Below are 16,684 nucleotides of genomic sequence, written 5' to 3' on the forward strand. Positions count from 1 at the left end.
CAACAATAATAAAAAAAACAAAAATAAAACTGCAGCCTTGCCACCCTCCCCTCCTGGCCCTGTGTAGTTGTCTCTCTGTTTTTTCATTCCATTAAGTTATACAAAATAAAATAACCAGAGCCAACAAGAGATTATTTTTGCAGTCTGTATCAAAGCAATTATAAAAATAAAAACCTTTAAACTCTAAATCTTAAACTCCAAAAAAGTTGCAATCATCTTTTCAAATTCTAAAAATCATACAGAGCAACAAGTCCAAGCACGGGCATTTATTCACTGTATTGCACTCAATACAAACAAGCCGACGTCCCGTGGTATCCAATGCAACAATTTGTTCTGTGCAAATGCTGTAGGGCGATGCAACATCTATTGTATAAATTGGTGCATAGTCATGCTTGACATGTTCACAAGTAACATGCACAAACATAAATGTACAGTTAGAATTGTTTTTCAACAGAAACAGATTAAAAACAAATATTTACACACAACACAAAATAAAAAAATACCAATGACAGGGTAAAGGAAGACTTACAGTGGCAATAAAAAAGGTAAGTGAACTATCTGCAATTTCCACTTTTGGAAGCATAAACTGTTCATGAAATGTGATCTGATCAAACAAATATTACCAATATGACACTATTCACAATTTATCTGCACTAATAAAACACACAGTTTCTTTCATGTCTTTATTGACCAGGCCCATTAAATGTACAGGGTGATGGTAGAAAAGTAAAGGTTGGTAGCAATAACCTCAAGTTAGAACTTGAATAGTGGAATCAGATACCTACTTGTATGATGGTAATAAGTATGATGATGATTTCAGGCTGCTTGCTCTGGATGCGGATAACTTGCCATCATGGAGGCAATAATGATTTTCCAAATTATTAAGGCATCCTACAAGATAATGTCAGCGTGGTGCTCACTGTGGGATGGATTGATGCAGAAGGACAATGTCTCAAAACATCAAACTAAGTCTACCACAGAGGCATAATATCCACTGTTAGGAGTGGAAAAATCAGAGCTCAACCCATCAGAGATACTGTGGATTGACTTCATAAGAGCTGTTCACACTAGAATATAATGTTTCACTCACAATCTGTGATGTATGTTTAATATGTGTGTTCAATAAAGATATGAAATACATGACTGTCTGTGTTTGTTGATATCTGAGACTTTGGTGAAGATCAGATCACATTTAATGACCAATTTATGCAGAAAATCAGGAAAATATAAATTGTTAACTTATTTTTTTCTTTCCACTGTACATTTGATATTTGAAAATATGAACCCCATCTACTATAAAAGTAGCTGTTTGGTTGTACTTCACATTCAAATGATACAAAGAACGATGTTCCCTGTTTGCTTAAAACCCAAATTCTTCTTTTTTGCTTTATAGTCAATGTACACGGTTTGGACAGTACATCACTGGGACAAAGATTAACAAGAATCTGTACAATCAGTCTATGAAGCCATTGGGAGGGAATTAAAGTTCCCACGTACATTTACACATTAAGCAGAATATAGACAATACATTGCCAGACTAGAAAGACCATTCACCACTGAATATTTGACATTTCATACAGGGAAGTCATGCTGTCAGATCCAACAGTGCATTATTGATGTTTAAGTGACATTGTACAGACCATTTGATTTTCTAGAAATTGCCCAAAACAAGATGGATTTACTCTTATAAGGTAAACCAGGCCGGTGAATACAGAAACAAACAATCCCATGTATGTATTTCCTTGATCATCTGGCTTTTAGTGTTATTGAACATCAACAAAAAATATTATATCATATTAGGATAGGATTAGGGCTACAGTCTGAGCAGAAAGTAGACTTCAGGCTCTGATGCCGAATGGGAAGATACTGAAGGTGGAACAGAGTCATCAGTATGGTACCGATCTCCATAGTGATCCCCATTTCCATAACGTATTGACGTGCAAGCTCCTTCGGGAAGTCCTCTGTCCTCCAGCTGACCAAGGTAGCCTGCTATGTAAGAACCAGTAGAGTGTCTGTTAGCTGGTGGGTTTTGTGAGGCTGGTTTATTCCTCAATACCACCCCACCCATGCTGGCATCGGTGGCATTGAGCACCACACCTTCCCGAGGCTTTAGTGCCACTTGCTGTCTTTCGCGAGCACGGCTGTTGATGTGACGCACTCGGCTTTGGCTCCGAGAAGATAGGCGACGGGTGAGGAGGGGAGGGGAGTCATCGGTATCCCTGGGAACAACAGGTGCCACACTTGTTGCCTGTGGCTGTGACAGGGGGGCTTTTGCTTCCCAGTCTAGATGAGGCTGAGGCCTCTCTCTGTCACTGTCTTCCCCCTCTAGACTGACTAACTTACGTAGCTGTTCTGTAAGTGGATCACAAGACTGTGATTGGAAAGTTACCTCCCCTGTGCTGCCCATTCTTTTTTGCTTCCTCATATGTGGAGTGATGAAACTGCGACTTATAATGTGGTATTTGCTCTGGAAGTTGCATGATATGTCTTCAGAGGTCAGGTCTCCAAGTGACTTGGACTTACAGGGGCTAGGGGCTATAGAATTTATAGTGGGAGACTGGGAATGAGTTGATAAAGGCCCTAAATCTGAGTGCAGTGAAAGTCCGGTTTCAGTCTGTGGCTGGTGTGTATTGGTGTGGGAAACCTTTTGGTTCCAGTGCTGCGTCAGGGTGTGTGATTGTGTTTGATTGTGGCTATGTGTCTGGGTCTCCGATGAGGGTGTAATAAAATCCACATGGCTGACCACTGCATCACAGTCTGAGGAAAGGGAATATGGGCCTCTGTCTCTACAGATGTTTCTAGGGACTGCAGATTGGCCAGGAAGGCTTTCGGAAGAGGAGAAGCCATTTTGGAAACACCTTGATTGCTCCTTCTCTATGTGTTTATACCCTTGTCTGTCTTTATGAGGCCTATTTAGGAGCTGGCTGCCACTATAGCTCCTTTGTTGGGTACATGAACTGCTAAAGTCTCTGCTGTCATCAAAGGCCTTAGAATTGCTCTGAGGAACAGGGTAGCTGTTTTGGCGCAGCGGACTATGGTTGGAGGGTTTTGAGTTCACAGGTCTGTGGGGAGGTGAAGGCTGACCGTAGTTCTGGTGTTGGTGAAAATTGGACAACTGATTGGAGGGTTGATTTATTGGGGAAGGACACTGTGAAAATGCCACATGAGATGCATGTGATGAATACTGCTGAGGATTACAGTACGGTGAAGGCTGTTGTTGGAAGTATTTGGGAGTGGACTCATGGTTTTGGTAAATAGCTTGGCGTTTGGTTGGACTTATGAGCCCCTCCAGTTGGCTGTCATATGTTGATGAAGTAAGCATCATATCCAAAGGATCCTCGTCAACATTTATTTCCACTTCTCCAAAAGCATCTCCAGCTGAGTTATGGAGAAACTGGAAACTGCTGTCATTTACAAAGGAGCTTGTAGACTTTTTAGAGGTAACCCGCTCTCTGTCGGGTACTGCTGCTGGGGGATCATACACTTCCTCATATATTCGCTCTTCATCCTCCTCAATTTCTTCACTTTCGCCCCTCTTCCTGTACATATTACCCCAACTCAGACTGTGCCCACCCCCTACTCCATAAGCCACTTTTGGTGGAGAGGACCCCAAACTGTTTCCAGGTGTGCTCTCTGTAGTGTCTGCTTGAACATGGACTGTCTGTTTCTTTAGGTTGTATACTGATATAGGCGATAGCACCTCCTCATCTAGAATGGTGTACACCTCCTCAAGCTCAGTGGTTTCTGGGCTTGAGAGAATGGCTGGAGCAGGTGTGTCTGACTGGGAAATCTTGCACAGTGACTCCATTTTATGATTCACATTACTTAATTGTTTTGTTTTTGGAGATTCTTTATTGGTTTTGAGAGGAGACCTTAAATTTTGGACAACTTTAGGGGTGGTAGACCTGAAATTTGAATGACTGGAAGGAGTATGATCGTGAGATAATGCTGTGAAGTTGTTTTGGTCAAAGGTGCTTTCAAACTGACCAATCAAAGCAGAAATAGAGCCACATGTGTCTTGCTCATTGCCTAAGGACACAGCATCAATCAATCTGGAGATGGTGCTGTCGTGCAAAGAGCTGGGAGTCTTTAGATCACGATCCATGCTGACAGGGGATAGAGGGGCCACAGAGTGTGGTGCAGAAGAGGAGGATGAGGAGACTGATGGTGCAACTGTGGATGCTGTGCTGTTTGATGATGTCTCTGGTTTATCTGATCTGATCTGGTTGGTCACGGGGGGTGAGGCCAAACTGTTTTTCTCTGTGGAGATGATCTTTGATTTATTGACTCCATTGTCTTCTGCCTGGTAATTGACATAGTCGTCCTCCTTTTTTAATTTTCTTTCACAAACAACCAGATAAGAAGCCTCTGATTGGTCAGATATCTTATTTCTGTATACCTCAGAAGGGAGAGAGACATTTGGTCCAATAGATGATGATTGTTCAATGAGAACGTCCACAGAGGAAGACCTGTACCTGTGACAAGATCCTGTGGACACAGAGAATTAAACAAAACAATAATATTAATATAAATATAGGTTCACATATCACCTTTTGATGTTGAACACCAAGCCAAACCACAATTAAATGACAACAGTGCAGCCAAACCAAGGCAATAGCAATACACAGACAAATGGATCACCAAGTACAACTGTGAAGGGGGAGCTGGAAAATGAGGCTGTGGAGGTTAAATAAAGGAAGAATCCATGTTTTCGAACATCATATTAGGAAAGAGATGATCAAATGGGATTGGTCAAATGGGATCAAATGACACAGTAATATATTTGTCAGAACACTTTCGAACAAAATACACTGGGTGGCATGTTTTTGAACGATGCAACCTTCAGACAATAGGTATTTTCGATTACCTGCAGGAATATCCTAGTCAGTTCTCTACTATAAAGAAGCACAACAAATGAAGATGGGACAGAGAAGGCATGTTAAAGTATCAAGGAGAGCAGGCTGTTCTGTCAGTTCACATGGTTAATAGCAGGTTAAGTAAAGCAATGAAGAGAGATCAGAAAAAGTCATCTTTCACATATCAATGCGTAAAGCAATTTATGGCAAAATGCTCTTTTAAGACAGGTCAACCAAATTGCAACACTTTGTTATATAACAAAAACAGATAGCCATTCTGCCACAGTTAGCATTAAACATGACAATGATTTGTGAATCTTACACATTTATTATGCTAATTAAACTAGATTGATGCAATTTGGTTGTAATTTGCCTAAGTTGCCTAATAATTCTTTGACAAGATGAGGGGATAGTACCCACCAATGACAGTGTCTGCACCCATATCATGCTGCTCCTTGTCTGGCGAGCAGATGGATAGCTGCCCTTGCAAAAGTCTGTCTAAGGGCATGGAGATAGGCCTGTGGATGAGGGGCCCTCTGGGCTGGAGACGCTTCTCCACCCCTGCCTCCCTCCCTGACACACCCTCTCCTGCTGCAGCTGCGCCCGTGCCATTCTTTTGGTCTGATATCGAGGCCACCGACTCTGATAGCGCCATCTTGGTCTTTTTCCGTCCTTTTGCTGGTGCACTGGCTGTGCGCCGCAGGAGGTGATCACTAATGGAGCGTTTCCGAAGGCCACTGGAGTTTGTATCCACAGAGGACTTGGAAGAACGGTTAAAAAAACCCCGGATGCCTCGCAGCTGATGACCCTGAGGGCAGGAGGAACAGAAAAGGACGGAAATAGCAAGTTAAAAGTTATCAGAAAAGGAAATGTACTCTTAAGAAATGCAGTGCACTTCTGACATAGGCTCTGCACAACTCTTCACACATTACACATGTTAAAATATTAAATTTCATGAAAACAGTGAAAAAGTATAGGATGTACTGAAGTTAGTTTAAAGCAAACAAAACAAACAAATGGTTTTTCATACATTGCCTATAGATGGCACCCTTACCTCGTATACTACCACAACACACTATGCAAGAAGCCAGTTTGGCTCATGCATGCATGCTTACATTGCAAATGATTCCATATTTGCTGACAATGAAACCACAACAGTTACAAATAAAACTGAGCTATAAGCAAACTGGATGACTCAGTGGTTTAATGTCACACACAAACCAGTTAATAACGATTCAGCTTAAAACAAACTTCACTGTTGGATCATGCATTACTGTTTCATGCATCACCACACAAAGCCTAGGGCATCAGGATACCTTGTTAGATCCTAGAAAGTGCATTATGGTAAAGCTGGGGTTCAGGACTAGTGGGCTCCACTAGAAAGACAAAGGATTGAAGGAGCATAGATTCAATGGATTGATGTGTTGAGGGAAAACATTTTTTTTTCCGTTTACCTCTACATTTCATCATCTTAGTTGACAAAAGAGGCTTACAAGGGTAATGCCAGGCTATGGTAAACACCAGATCTATCTTACACTTACCTTCCCATAGACATCATGCACTGACACATGAACAAAGATGGAAGCCTCAGTCAGGCCCTCCAAGTAAACATGTCTGTAACCTGTTGTTTGACATGAAGGGAGAAAGCACAAGAGAGTGACTCAACTAAAGATACCAGCTGTCACCACACTGGCGATTGTGCGATCATAGCCTGAGAAGAGGGCATTAGGAGTTTAGGGACAGCTTTGATGGATGCAGATAACAAAAATAACCTTTCAGGCCACGGGACTTTTTCTCCACAAATCAAAGAAATCACGGTTCACTAGACAGACAAGATAATGTGCCCCACAGTCATAGCACCGCCACAGTCATGAGGGAAATTATGTGTTTAAGTGTGACTATGTGAATGTGTGTATGTGCAGCAGTCTATTTGTTAAATAGCAAAACTATGCTGATTCTAACTGGAAGTGACAAACTATGTCCCCTCTTGATTTCATGTCATTCACATGCAGCATTTATTTATAAAGATGGCAGTGAAAACACAAGAAATTCACAAACCAGGCATAAGGCTGCTAAAGGCAACGGTCCGTTGACCTATAAAGTCCCGTCCAATAGGATCATGGTCCCAGACGAGGAAGCGCACCAAAGCCATCTCAGCCATGTGAAGTGTAAAGGACAAAGTCTCCTCCCATACTGGATTAAAACCTGGAGAAAGTGCATACAGTATAATTAGGAACTATTTTATTAGTATCTGGCACACGGATCCAATAATAGTGTTGAGCTCCCAGCTGAGCTCCACAACTCGTCCCAGAGGGGGCTTCTCTCTTCACCCTGTCGGGTGCCCTCATCTATGGAGGCATGTTAAGTGTGACACCAGCAAACCCCTCTGTACTGCTTCCTTTATGCCCCTAATTAATTAATCTGACTTTTGATCCTGTTAGCGCTCCGCTGCTCAGAGTTAAATGCAGCATCTGTGGCTATGGGATCATTTCATCTCTGCTCTGTTATTTTTTTTTTTAAGCAATGACAACAGTATTAATTAATTCACAGAGATGAGATGGAATCATAAGTATTTGCTTTGGTTTGTGTTCCATACATACTGTATGCTCCATCTATCCATTATCTTTACTGTTAAGGGTGCAGGGAGCTGAAGCTGATCCCAGCTGTCAATGGATAAGAGGTGGGCTACACCCTGCTCAGGTTGTCAGTATATCACAGATAGCACGCTCAGCACAGTATAGTGTAATAATAGTATGCATGTGGCACTGTCAGAGGATAAAACAGTCAAATGCTTTCATATGGTTTAAAATATAGCATTATTATAGTATAGTATAATCATTTGTCTAAGTGATGACAAGCCAAGCTATGTGTGACATGAAAACCTCCGTAATCCGAAAGCTCAGTTACAGGAGCCAGTGGGGTATCTTTTGAATCTGCATCTCACCGTTGTCGTCAACAACTCGCGTCTGTTCCTTGGAGCAATCAACTGGCAGACCGATGATCTCCACTTCAACGAATGGATCAATAATCTGAGAGAGGAGAGAGTTGAACATCTCTGAGCCGTCCAGTATAATATTACATGTATGCATGTGAGTTTGGAGAACAGGCGCTCACAGTCGCATGTGTTTCTGGGATTTTTTTTACCTCTCCTCGGTCGCCCAGCATTGAGTCTGGCGGCTTGGGTAACTGCTGTCCACTAATGATCTTCAGAATGAGCTGCTTTTTAGGATACGCTGGAAGTGGGTCGTCACTGAATGGGTTGAAGGAGCCTGGAGGGAGCAAAAAACGGCAGAGTGAGAACTTTGATATTTGGCATCACTTGATCCTATAAATCCAGACCACACCTGATTGTTGTTTGTTTAGATAGATGTGTAAACAAAAGCAGAAGAGTGAAAATAACAGATATTACCATTTCTTCCACTGACTGGATTATTTACTGTTTGAAAGCACATATTTTGTATGTGCTAATAGACACTGAATTATAAATAGCAGCAACGTAAATTACATGTGCAGCAAGCCTGTGGAAATGCATATATGAATATGATATGTTGTGTATCTAATTCCCTATTGTACCTGGTTGATATTAACATAAACAACACTATACTATACAAAAACTCATTCAGAACAAAATCCCACAGCAGATTCTTTAATAAACTTTCATTCACATTTGCATTTCTAATATGTCGATAAAATGTAAAATCTTTTCATCCTAACAGCCATGTATTAACCATCCAACATGGCTCCGTTCCTGTAAATACCCAAAGCTATTCCTGAGTTTGCAATTTATTACTGTTTCATAGCTCGAAACACAACAAATGATCACTCTGCATGCAGTCAGTACCTTTGCACATTGGAGGAGGCTTGAGGACATAGCCACTACCTCCATTCACCATGAACTTAGCTCTGTTGAGCTGCATCATCCTGCCCTCCGTCTGGTAGTTCAGAGCAACTGAAGGAGAAAAGAAGAGAAGGAACTAGACTTTAATCCACATAGTGTATATCCCTGTGTTTGTGACTGTTTGTTTTTTCTACTTTGTTTTAAATTGTTTGAATACCTGAAATGATGATTTTATAGAAATTACTAGTCCAATAATTTAGTAAGGAAAAAAACTAAAAAAAGAGCAGGCATTGCTTAGATCCTGGATTTCCTGATGCTATTCATTCAAATACTGTCATATTTAGTTCCAGCTCTTTTATGTTTGCTGATCTTCTTTTTATTTATTTATGAATTTCAGCTTAATCACTACAAATTCCTTTCCCTCCTGACTGTAACCACACAAATAAACTCAGAAGTCTGTGTTTGCGCATGTGATCTGCAGAGTCAGTTAATGTGTACTGACAAGTAAGACACCTGGGGTTCATTAACAGACAGCCTCCATACAGGTCAAACGCTTAGAGCGACAGACGCTTGTCTTACCCAGCTGACAGCCCACATTCCAGTAGAACTGGGGGTTGAAATTGGACGAATCGATACGATAGGCCGAGGGATATATTCGTGACAGTTGCCTCTGGTTAAAAGCCAGGAACTGTTCAGTTTTGTGATTGACTAGAGATTGAGCTCTGGTCTCGCTGAATGACAGGATGTCACCTGGAGTACCTGAAGAGAAACATGGGTTAAGCATGAGTAAATGTTTTCCAGGAAAAAAAACTGCTCGTATGTGTGCAGGTACCACAGATTTGGTGTTTCACCTTCATTCAGACACTCCTGTGAGGCAACAGAGTAAAACACCACCAGGTTTGACAGATCCCTACTCAGTTTCATCGTCTTCCTCTTCTTCGCACCCCTAAAACAATAGCCAGATGGCACAAGACAATTCCAAGAGAAGAGAGAGCGGAGTGAGTGAGATTGTGCAAAGACAGTCGAGGCAGGGTAAGTAAACAGAATATGGAGTGCGACATGCCAACACGCATCTACTTTCATTTTCAGTAGCAAAAGCATAGCGGGCAAGAGAGGATTGTCCGTCAGAGAGGCAGCTTGCAAACCGCAGGAAGGAGCATCAAAGGCAAAAAGCGTGGTAGGGTTGAGAGCTCACACAGTGCAGCAAGACTCATGCACATGCACATTCACATTCACGTACAGCCACACACACACAATTCGCGCGCACGCAGCCTTGCACTAAGGCACTTAAGTCACACAGCCACTAAGACGCATGCTTGCAGGAATCTGTATTGTGACAGTTCCCAGGGACAAGCATATATGAATATGCAACCAGGAGCAGAAACTGAGAGAACAAAGAGAGACAAAGGCTTGATACAGAGAGAGCGACTGAGGGAGGGAAAACACAGCTGCATTTCCATATTGTTGCTTAATGCTCGCTCACAGAGAGGAAAAACAGGGACAAGAGGTGGACAGAGAATGATCATGCTGCAGATGACAATTAGTCAAATTGGGTTTTTGCTTTTCTTTCATTTGTGAAGAAATTCTAGTGTGAACACAGATCTGTGTAACGATGAAAAGGAAAACGAACAAAAGACGCAGGTGTGGTTGAATAAAATGTGTTAAAATCTACAGCTACACTTCAAACCCAGCTCATGCGGCTCGGAGCACGATTAATCCAACTACTGTACATGTGGCACCGGTGCTGCATGACAATGCCATACAGTATGTGATGCCTTCATGCCAGGTACCCTGGGTTTTGCACTGTAGAAAGTCAGTAAAGAGACTTTCTACATTAAAGTATAATGAGAACGGTTCGAAGAGAAACAGCTCTGAGCAGGAAGTCATAATTGAGCAGCGATGCTTGCAGAGAGAGTATAGCCTGAAAGATAGAAGTCATAATGACTGTATATTTTTCATCTGAGAGATTATTGATTTGAGGGAAGGAATCCAAACCAATCAGGATTCTTTTCCCTTGTTGTCAGCTGGAGCTTCGAGGCTTTGAGAACTGTGTATCGTTCTTTCTCACACAAACATGAAAGATCGCAGCAGAAGCTTTTGTGCGGTTCTGCCGATGCCCTAGAATCTAGGGCCTAGATTGTTTAGCGCTCCCAGCGCTCAGCGGCTGTCAAGCTTCTCAGTCATCACAGATTGCCAGAGTTGCGCTGAAGCAGGTCAAAGGTCACCTGTTGAACTGTCCTCCAGCCTCCCTTCCAGACCTCTCCTGACCGTCCTCTTCTTTGTCCACGCTTTGGCATGACAGTCTGGATTTGGAGTGTCTCTGGACAACGGACACACACAGAAAGAAATAGGATAATGAAGGTTTTCTTACTGGTTGCAAAGCAAACATGTATTTAATTCACAGATAACTGTGTTAAATGCACATCTTACATGACACAGCTGTGTGTTCTACAGAGGGTACTGAGTGATTCATAAAAAGTGTTATTGTCGTAGCAGTTTGAGTGTTTGTGCACATCTGTGGGTGTTTTAGGTACAGCATATATAATTATGTGCATTTGTTGAAGTGAGAGATCCAGCATCTCTATGAGAGCTAAACTGAACTTGAGAATAGGATGAGGGCTGCAGTAATTACTGGGTTTAGGCTCCTTGCCACCAGATTACATCCACCCATGTATGCACATATATATTTACAGTATATACACAGACGGAGGATTCCTAATATGCAAAAAAGGGAGGCATAAAAGAATGAAGAGGAGATGTGAGTAGGTAAACAGAAGGAGGGGTAGAAGATGTTCAAAAGGAAAACTGTCACACTGGGTCATAAACTAGCTGAGAAATGAGGGAATGCAGAAAATGATTAGAAACAAAAGTAGAAAAAAGCAACACACCCACAGAACATTGCCGCCCAAATCTATAATATATTGTAAAATCGATGGTAAATGAGATTAATACTAATTGTATCTCAAAAGAAAACCTGACTTTGGAACATCTTAATCCACTGCACTACACAGATTTATCTCACACCATTAGCAGCTTCTGCAGAACAAAGCCACGCCTCAGAGAGGATCTAAAACGAGACAGTACATGATTTAGTGCTGCGTGTGCAATTCACACACACACTCAGTGCACTGATCGGCTGTGTGGATAGATAACACTGATCAAACAGGGCGGGGGTCAGCAGGAGCACTGTGATGCTCTGTGTGTTCTGACACCTGCCAATCACGACCATTATTTCCTTTTTTTTTCCAGCGCTGCTGATGTTGATGTTGTGACAGTCTTCATTATGATCCTGCTATGGGTGCTTTGTCTCTTAATGTTCTAAGTGTGACTTTATTGACAGTTTCTTTCTGGCTTCCTTTAAGGGACTTGTTCCTGTTTAAACTTCTTTAAACTCCCAGTGGCCATTTTATGAAGCACATTAAGCTAAATATAATACAATCTAACATAAAAAAGTATTTAGAATCAGAAGATTGTTGCTTCTCTCACATGGACTGGAAACAGGAGGAACCAGCTAGTATGGTGCTTCATCTGGCATTAAACATCAATAAATGCATTATTCTATCTATTCAACTCTTTTTAAGTATAAAGTTGTGTTTCAATGACTGCCACAAAAACAAGCTGCTGATGGTGTTGTGCTCCATAGGCTTTAGCACTTCTAAGAGCCCTGATGCACTAAGCCATAAACTGGCTGTTAGGAATCACTGGGGTGCTGAGTTGCCGACCTTTGATTGCATTTTTCTGGTCTTTAAGTAGCTGCTACGTTGATTGACCATATTAAATGGATGGTAAAAGCCAGTGAATGAATTCTGCCTGACTGGCTGTGCAGCTAAAATAATCAGCCTCTTCACACCTTGAGGGCAGGTTTACACAATTTGCCTCGTCCAGCTGCAAAAGACAGCACCGGCTGTTTGAGGCTAGTTTTCTGTGTCGGGTAAATGACACAAATGAGTTGGATTTTGTTCAATAAAGGCGTCCTGAAAAAGAGAACTTTCTAAAGTTTGTGAATACTGTGGGATGAAGCAGAGAAATATTTCATTACCATCTAACCTCACAGTGAACTAACCTAATTTTGTCAAGGGAGACCCAACACAAATAGAATCAAGGCGAAAAATAAGAGCAACTCCATGCTCCTCACCTTCTGCTTGAGCGTCGTGATGAAGGATCTACTTTGGGATTTCTTCAGAACCCCCTTGGAGCTCTAGAGAGAAAGCAGAACACATTCAGAGACTTCTTCCACGTGAGTCTTTGCTCGCGCTCGTTTGCATCCACGTGCGTGGATCATTTGGTGTGAATCTAATAACAACCACATTAGCACCTAGTGAGTCACTTAAAGCCTGAAGCTCTGTAGCTGGAGGGGCTGCAACAGACACCAGCCAATAAAGCGCAGCGCCGCTGAAAAAGCAGAGTGGGTGGGAAATAAGAGAAAACAGAGAAAGTAAAGAAGACAGAGAGAGAAAGGGGGTTTGAGACAGAATGAGGTGAATGGGATCACCAACAAAGCAAACACAGAATAAAGAGAATAGGAAACCCCGGCGCACAACACCCACCACATTTAAAATGGCTGTCAGGAAACTCAAGCGTCTAAAAATAGCACAAGAGGCAAGCCGGGAAATTAAATATTAAGTAACACTGCAGATGTGTAGGTTCTCATCACTTTTGGTCTGCTTTGATGTGCTTTGGATGATGCAGCCTCATCCAAAACGCGTGGAAATGCTGGCGTCCCTGCAGAGTGATCAGAGGAGGCGCTGCATGTTGTTTGGTGAAGTGTGTTTGACCTGTGAGTGGTGCAGTAAGTAGTCTGCTCTTTTATTTTCTCCTTCTCCCTCCATGACTAATACCATGGCCTAGTTTTATCCCCCCCCACCCCCCCCCCCCCCTTTCCTTTTCGCTCTCCTCATCTGTTGACAAGCATTACTCAGCCCCATATGCAGCTGTACAAATCGCCTTGGCGCCGTACCTGTCGTAGGTTCTTGTGCAGGCCCTGGCTTGTGGCTCGGAGCAGAGCTCTGATGCTGAAGCTGTCTGTGTCTTCCTTGTCTCCGATCCGAGACTCCTTCAAAAGAGAGTCCAGTTTCTTCCTGATGTGAGACTCCACCTGATGGTGACCATTTCCCTGTGTGAAGCGAAAAGAGAGTTAGTGGGAAAGACAACGTGAGCTAAGCAAAGAAGAAAGAGACACAAGAAAGTCATTTCAACAAAGGTAGAAGGAGATGATAGAGATACGTAAAGTACATGAAACCAAGCCCAACTTTCGAGCCTCAGCACCCCAGTCAGAGCTGTAGTGGCTCGATTACCGCCACCTTTTGGCAAGTAAAGTAACTGTAGGTCATCTGGAGGAAATGAAACTAACTCTGAATTGCAATTTTGACTCCAGCGCCACCTCCAGGCATTAAATGTTACAGATTACATGCGTGCTGTGAGTGTTAGTGTGTGAGCTACAACAGACTCTTCACACATATAAATAGACTATAAAAAGCAACATAAAGTTTATGGTACACAGACGGTGTAGAGTAACATTTAAAACATGAGGACTACACTCTCTCAGTGACTCACCTACTACTACATTACTACTATATAACAGATGCTCTATGCTGAGCTGTTCATAGTGATGTATTATTGCCACTTTGCCCCATTATTGACAAGCTTCAGTGTGTTTACCACTACTAATAATATCCATTGCTGCAGCTGACACAGACTGGCCTGTGTTGAACTGTCTGACAGCTGCCCTGTGTGGTAAATGTGCTGCCTGCTAAATGTGAATTTTCATCAGCGGTGGCGAAAAACAATGGAACAATTACTCGACAACATATACAGTAACAGCCCGTTTATCACTTCTGGATGAAATTTATACCACACTATTAGTGCACTGTTAGCAGTGGCTGCTGCTGCAAAAGCAGTCTAATTTAATGAGCTCAATACAAAACCTCTCATCAGTGGAAACCTGCCAGCACCACTTTAAAACGACAGTGATGATCCAAAGTGGCATCTGCAGCCTCATGCCTCCAGCAAAATGTGGAAGAACGATGCCATATTTGGTTACACAACTAAACCATCTGGAAAATAACTGAGCGTTTTCCTGCTTTAAATGTGGCGAGGAGCGCCCCGGCTCTGCTGTTTCGAAGAACAAATGAACGGGATTACGAATTACAAGGCCATAAAAAGAAAAATGGAACAAGGCAAGGTCGAGAGTGGGCTTTTCCGGCAAGTGGCTATAAGATGGTGTGACATGTGGCTCCACGCTGCTGAACTGCTTCACTAATACAAATAAAAAAAAAACAGTTTTTCTCCACTTGATTGACTTCGTAGTTATACCTGCATCACTAAACACTGGTTATTCCAAAACATTATTGAGCTCACGATCAATAAAACTTTTACAAGCACCAACATTACTACCCAATTACTGAAGTCATTATATTGAGCACAACAATGTCATTAAGATCCCATTATCTGACTCACGGCTATGTGGAATAAGAGGTTTCCCTTTCTAGCATCGGCCTCTGCCAGTTCAAACTGTATTTTTGTGAATGTTGTTGCTGCTTTAGTTTTTAATTAGCTTATTAATTAGCTCTTGAAGAACCGACAGACAAGAGAGCTCGCAGAGACCTGGAGTGTTCATTCATGTTTCCGTGCACGTGACGCTTCCGCGCACGCGCATCCATGTATCTTACATTGCTGCTCTTGAGCTTGAACTCGTCCTCAATTTCGTCAGCGCTGTCATCATCCGACACCTCGCCCTCCTCGGCGTCGACAGACAGATAGGCAGGCAGCCGTTTCCCCTGGATGGAGAAAAGGCAGACGGAGAGGTGGGAGGTGAGTGACAATCATTTGACCCGTGCACGCGTCTTAAACGCTGCACAATCTCTTTTATAGCACGGGTACCCCCCCCCCACGTCTAAGAGAAAGAGCAGAATTTAATATGTTTCACTCCAACACTCCAGCCTAAACACACACACACACACACACACACACAAATGTGCAGACTCATTAAAGTAAGTGTTCGTGTGGCTCCTTGACCAGTATTTATAGCCAGAGTGAAAAAAACTATTATAGTCACATATAAGGACACAAGAGGGCACAAATACACATCCACTGTGGACAATCAGCTGCACATTCCCTGAGAATCTCCCTGAGCAGCTCTTTTCAGCAGAGTGGAAGCCCATTAGTGAGCCATTCTGAAGGTGTGAGTGGGAGTGGAGATTTTCTAAGCTTCTTCTTTCAAAATCAGCGGCAGACTCTAAGCTTCCCGGGGTACATCCAGTCTCCCTGACATCGCCACCCTCGCTTCAACCGCTGCCACGAGTGCTCTATCCGCCCTCTTCCGTCTATCTAAAAACCCTCCGTGCCAGGTTTCTTTGCTGTCTTGTGGCTCTCCAGTCTCTCACTCTTACCGCAGGGCGGTGAGAGGTGAAAGGCTTTCAAATGAACACAGGGAGTGGGGGGGGGGGACACTGACAAGGGTAAAGGCATTTATAGAGAATCAATAATTCTTTCTCACTTGTCTGGCTGGGAAAGGAAAAAATCCAAAGCTCAGATTCCTGGGGGAACAATGTCGGCTTTCTTCACATTACAGATAAAGCCAATTTTTAAAAATCAAATCAATCCTGGAGGGTTTCGCCCGTCCAGATGCTCTCGCTGTTTCTTTGTATGAACAACTCAACTCTGTCCCGCCGGATAAGGATCTCATCAGAAAGACAGCGTGCTGCGTTTTCATTCTTTTTTGAAGGTGATCATATCAACAGCATTTTCACATCTAACTGACACCTGTCCTGCCTTTTGGGACTGTAACGGTAGGTGGTGCAAAGAGATAAGCTAGCGAGGCTGGATATACTTCTAAGACAGTCCCCAATGTGAGTGTGAGTGGTTGTCTGTCTCTATGTGTCTGGATACAGTGGACCTGAGATAGCTGGTGATCTGGCCATGGTGTATGCTGCCTCTTGCCCAGTGACAGTGGGGATTGCCTCCAGCAGCCTTAACAGACCCTTAATAGGAG

At 42.7% G+C, this 16,684-nt stretch overlaps 1 protein-coding gene across 1 annotated transcript in view; it reads right to left on the reverse strand.

Annotated features, from left to right (window-relative positions):
• The window catches only part of plch1 (phospholipase C, eta 1), a 47,420-nt gene continuing 30,736 nt past the window's right edge, over positions 1-16,684 (reverse strand). The window contains exons 10-23 of the mRNA XM_026364403.1: positions 15,363-15,470; positions 13,652-13,807; positions 12,830-12,892; positions 10,920-11,014; positions 9,546-9,640; positions 9,274-9,453; positions 8,698-8,805; positions 8,001-8,125; positions 7,801-7,885; positions 6,915-7,061; positions 6,398-6,477; positions 6,173-6,232; positions 5,277-5,664; positions 1-4,488 (exon numbers count right to left, since the gene is read on the reverse strand). Coding sequence (XP_026220188.1) covers positions 1,814-4,488; positions 5,277-5,664; positions 6,173-6,232; positions 6,398-6,477; positions 6,915-7,061; positions 7,801-7,885; positions 8,001-8,125; positions 8,698-8,805; positions 9,274-9,453; positions 9,546-9,640; positions 10,920-11,014; positions 12,830-12,892; positions 13,652-13,807; positions 15,363-15,470 — 4,365 coding nt within the window. The 3' untranslated portion in view covers positions 1-1,813. The remainder of the gene's footprint in view (positions 4,489-5,276; positions 5,665-6,172; positions 6,233-6,397; positions 6,478-6,914; positions 7,062-7,800; positions 7,886-8,000; positions 8,126-8,697; positions 8,806-9,273; positions 9,454-9,545; positions 9,641-10,919; positions 11,015-12,829; positions 12,893-13,651; positions 13,808-15,362; positions 15,471-16,684) is intronic.

The sequence above is a fragment of the Anabas testudineus genome, chromosome 13 (assembly GCF_900324465.2).
Source record: "Anabas testudineus chromosome 13, fAnaTes1.2, whole genome shotgun sequence".
NCBI classification, from domain to species: Eukaryota; Metazoa; Chordata; class Actinopteri; order Anabantiformes; family Anabantidae; genus Anabas; species Anabas testudineus.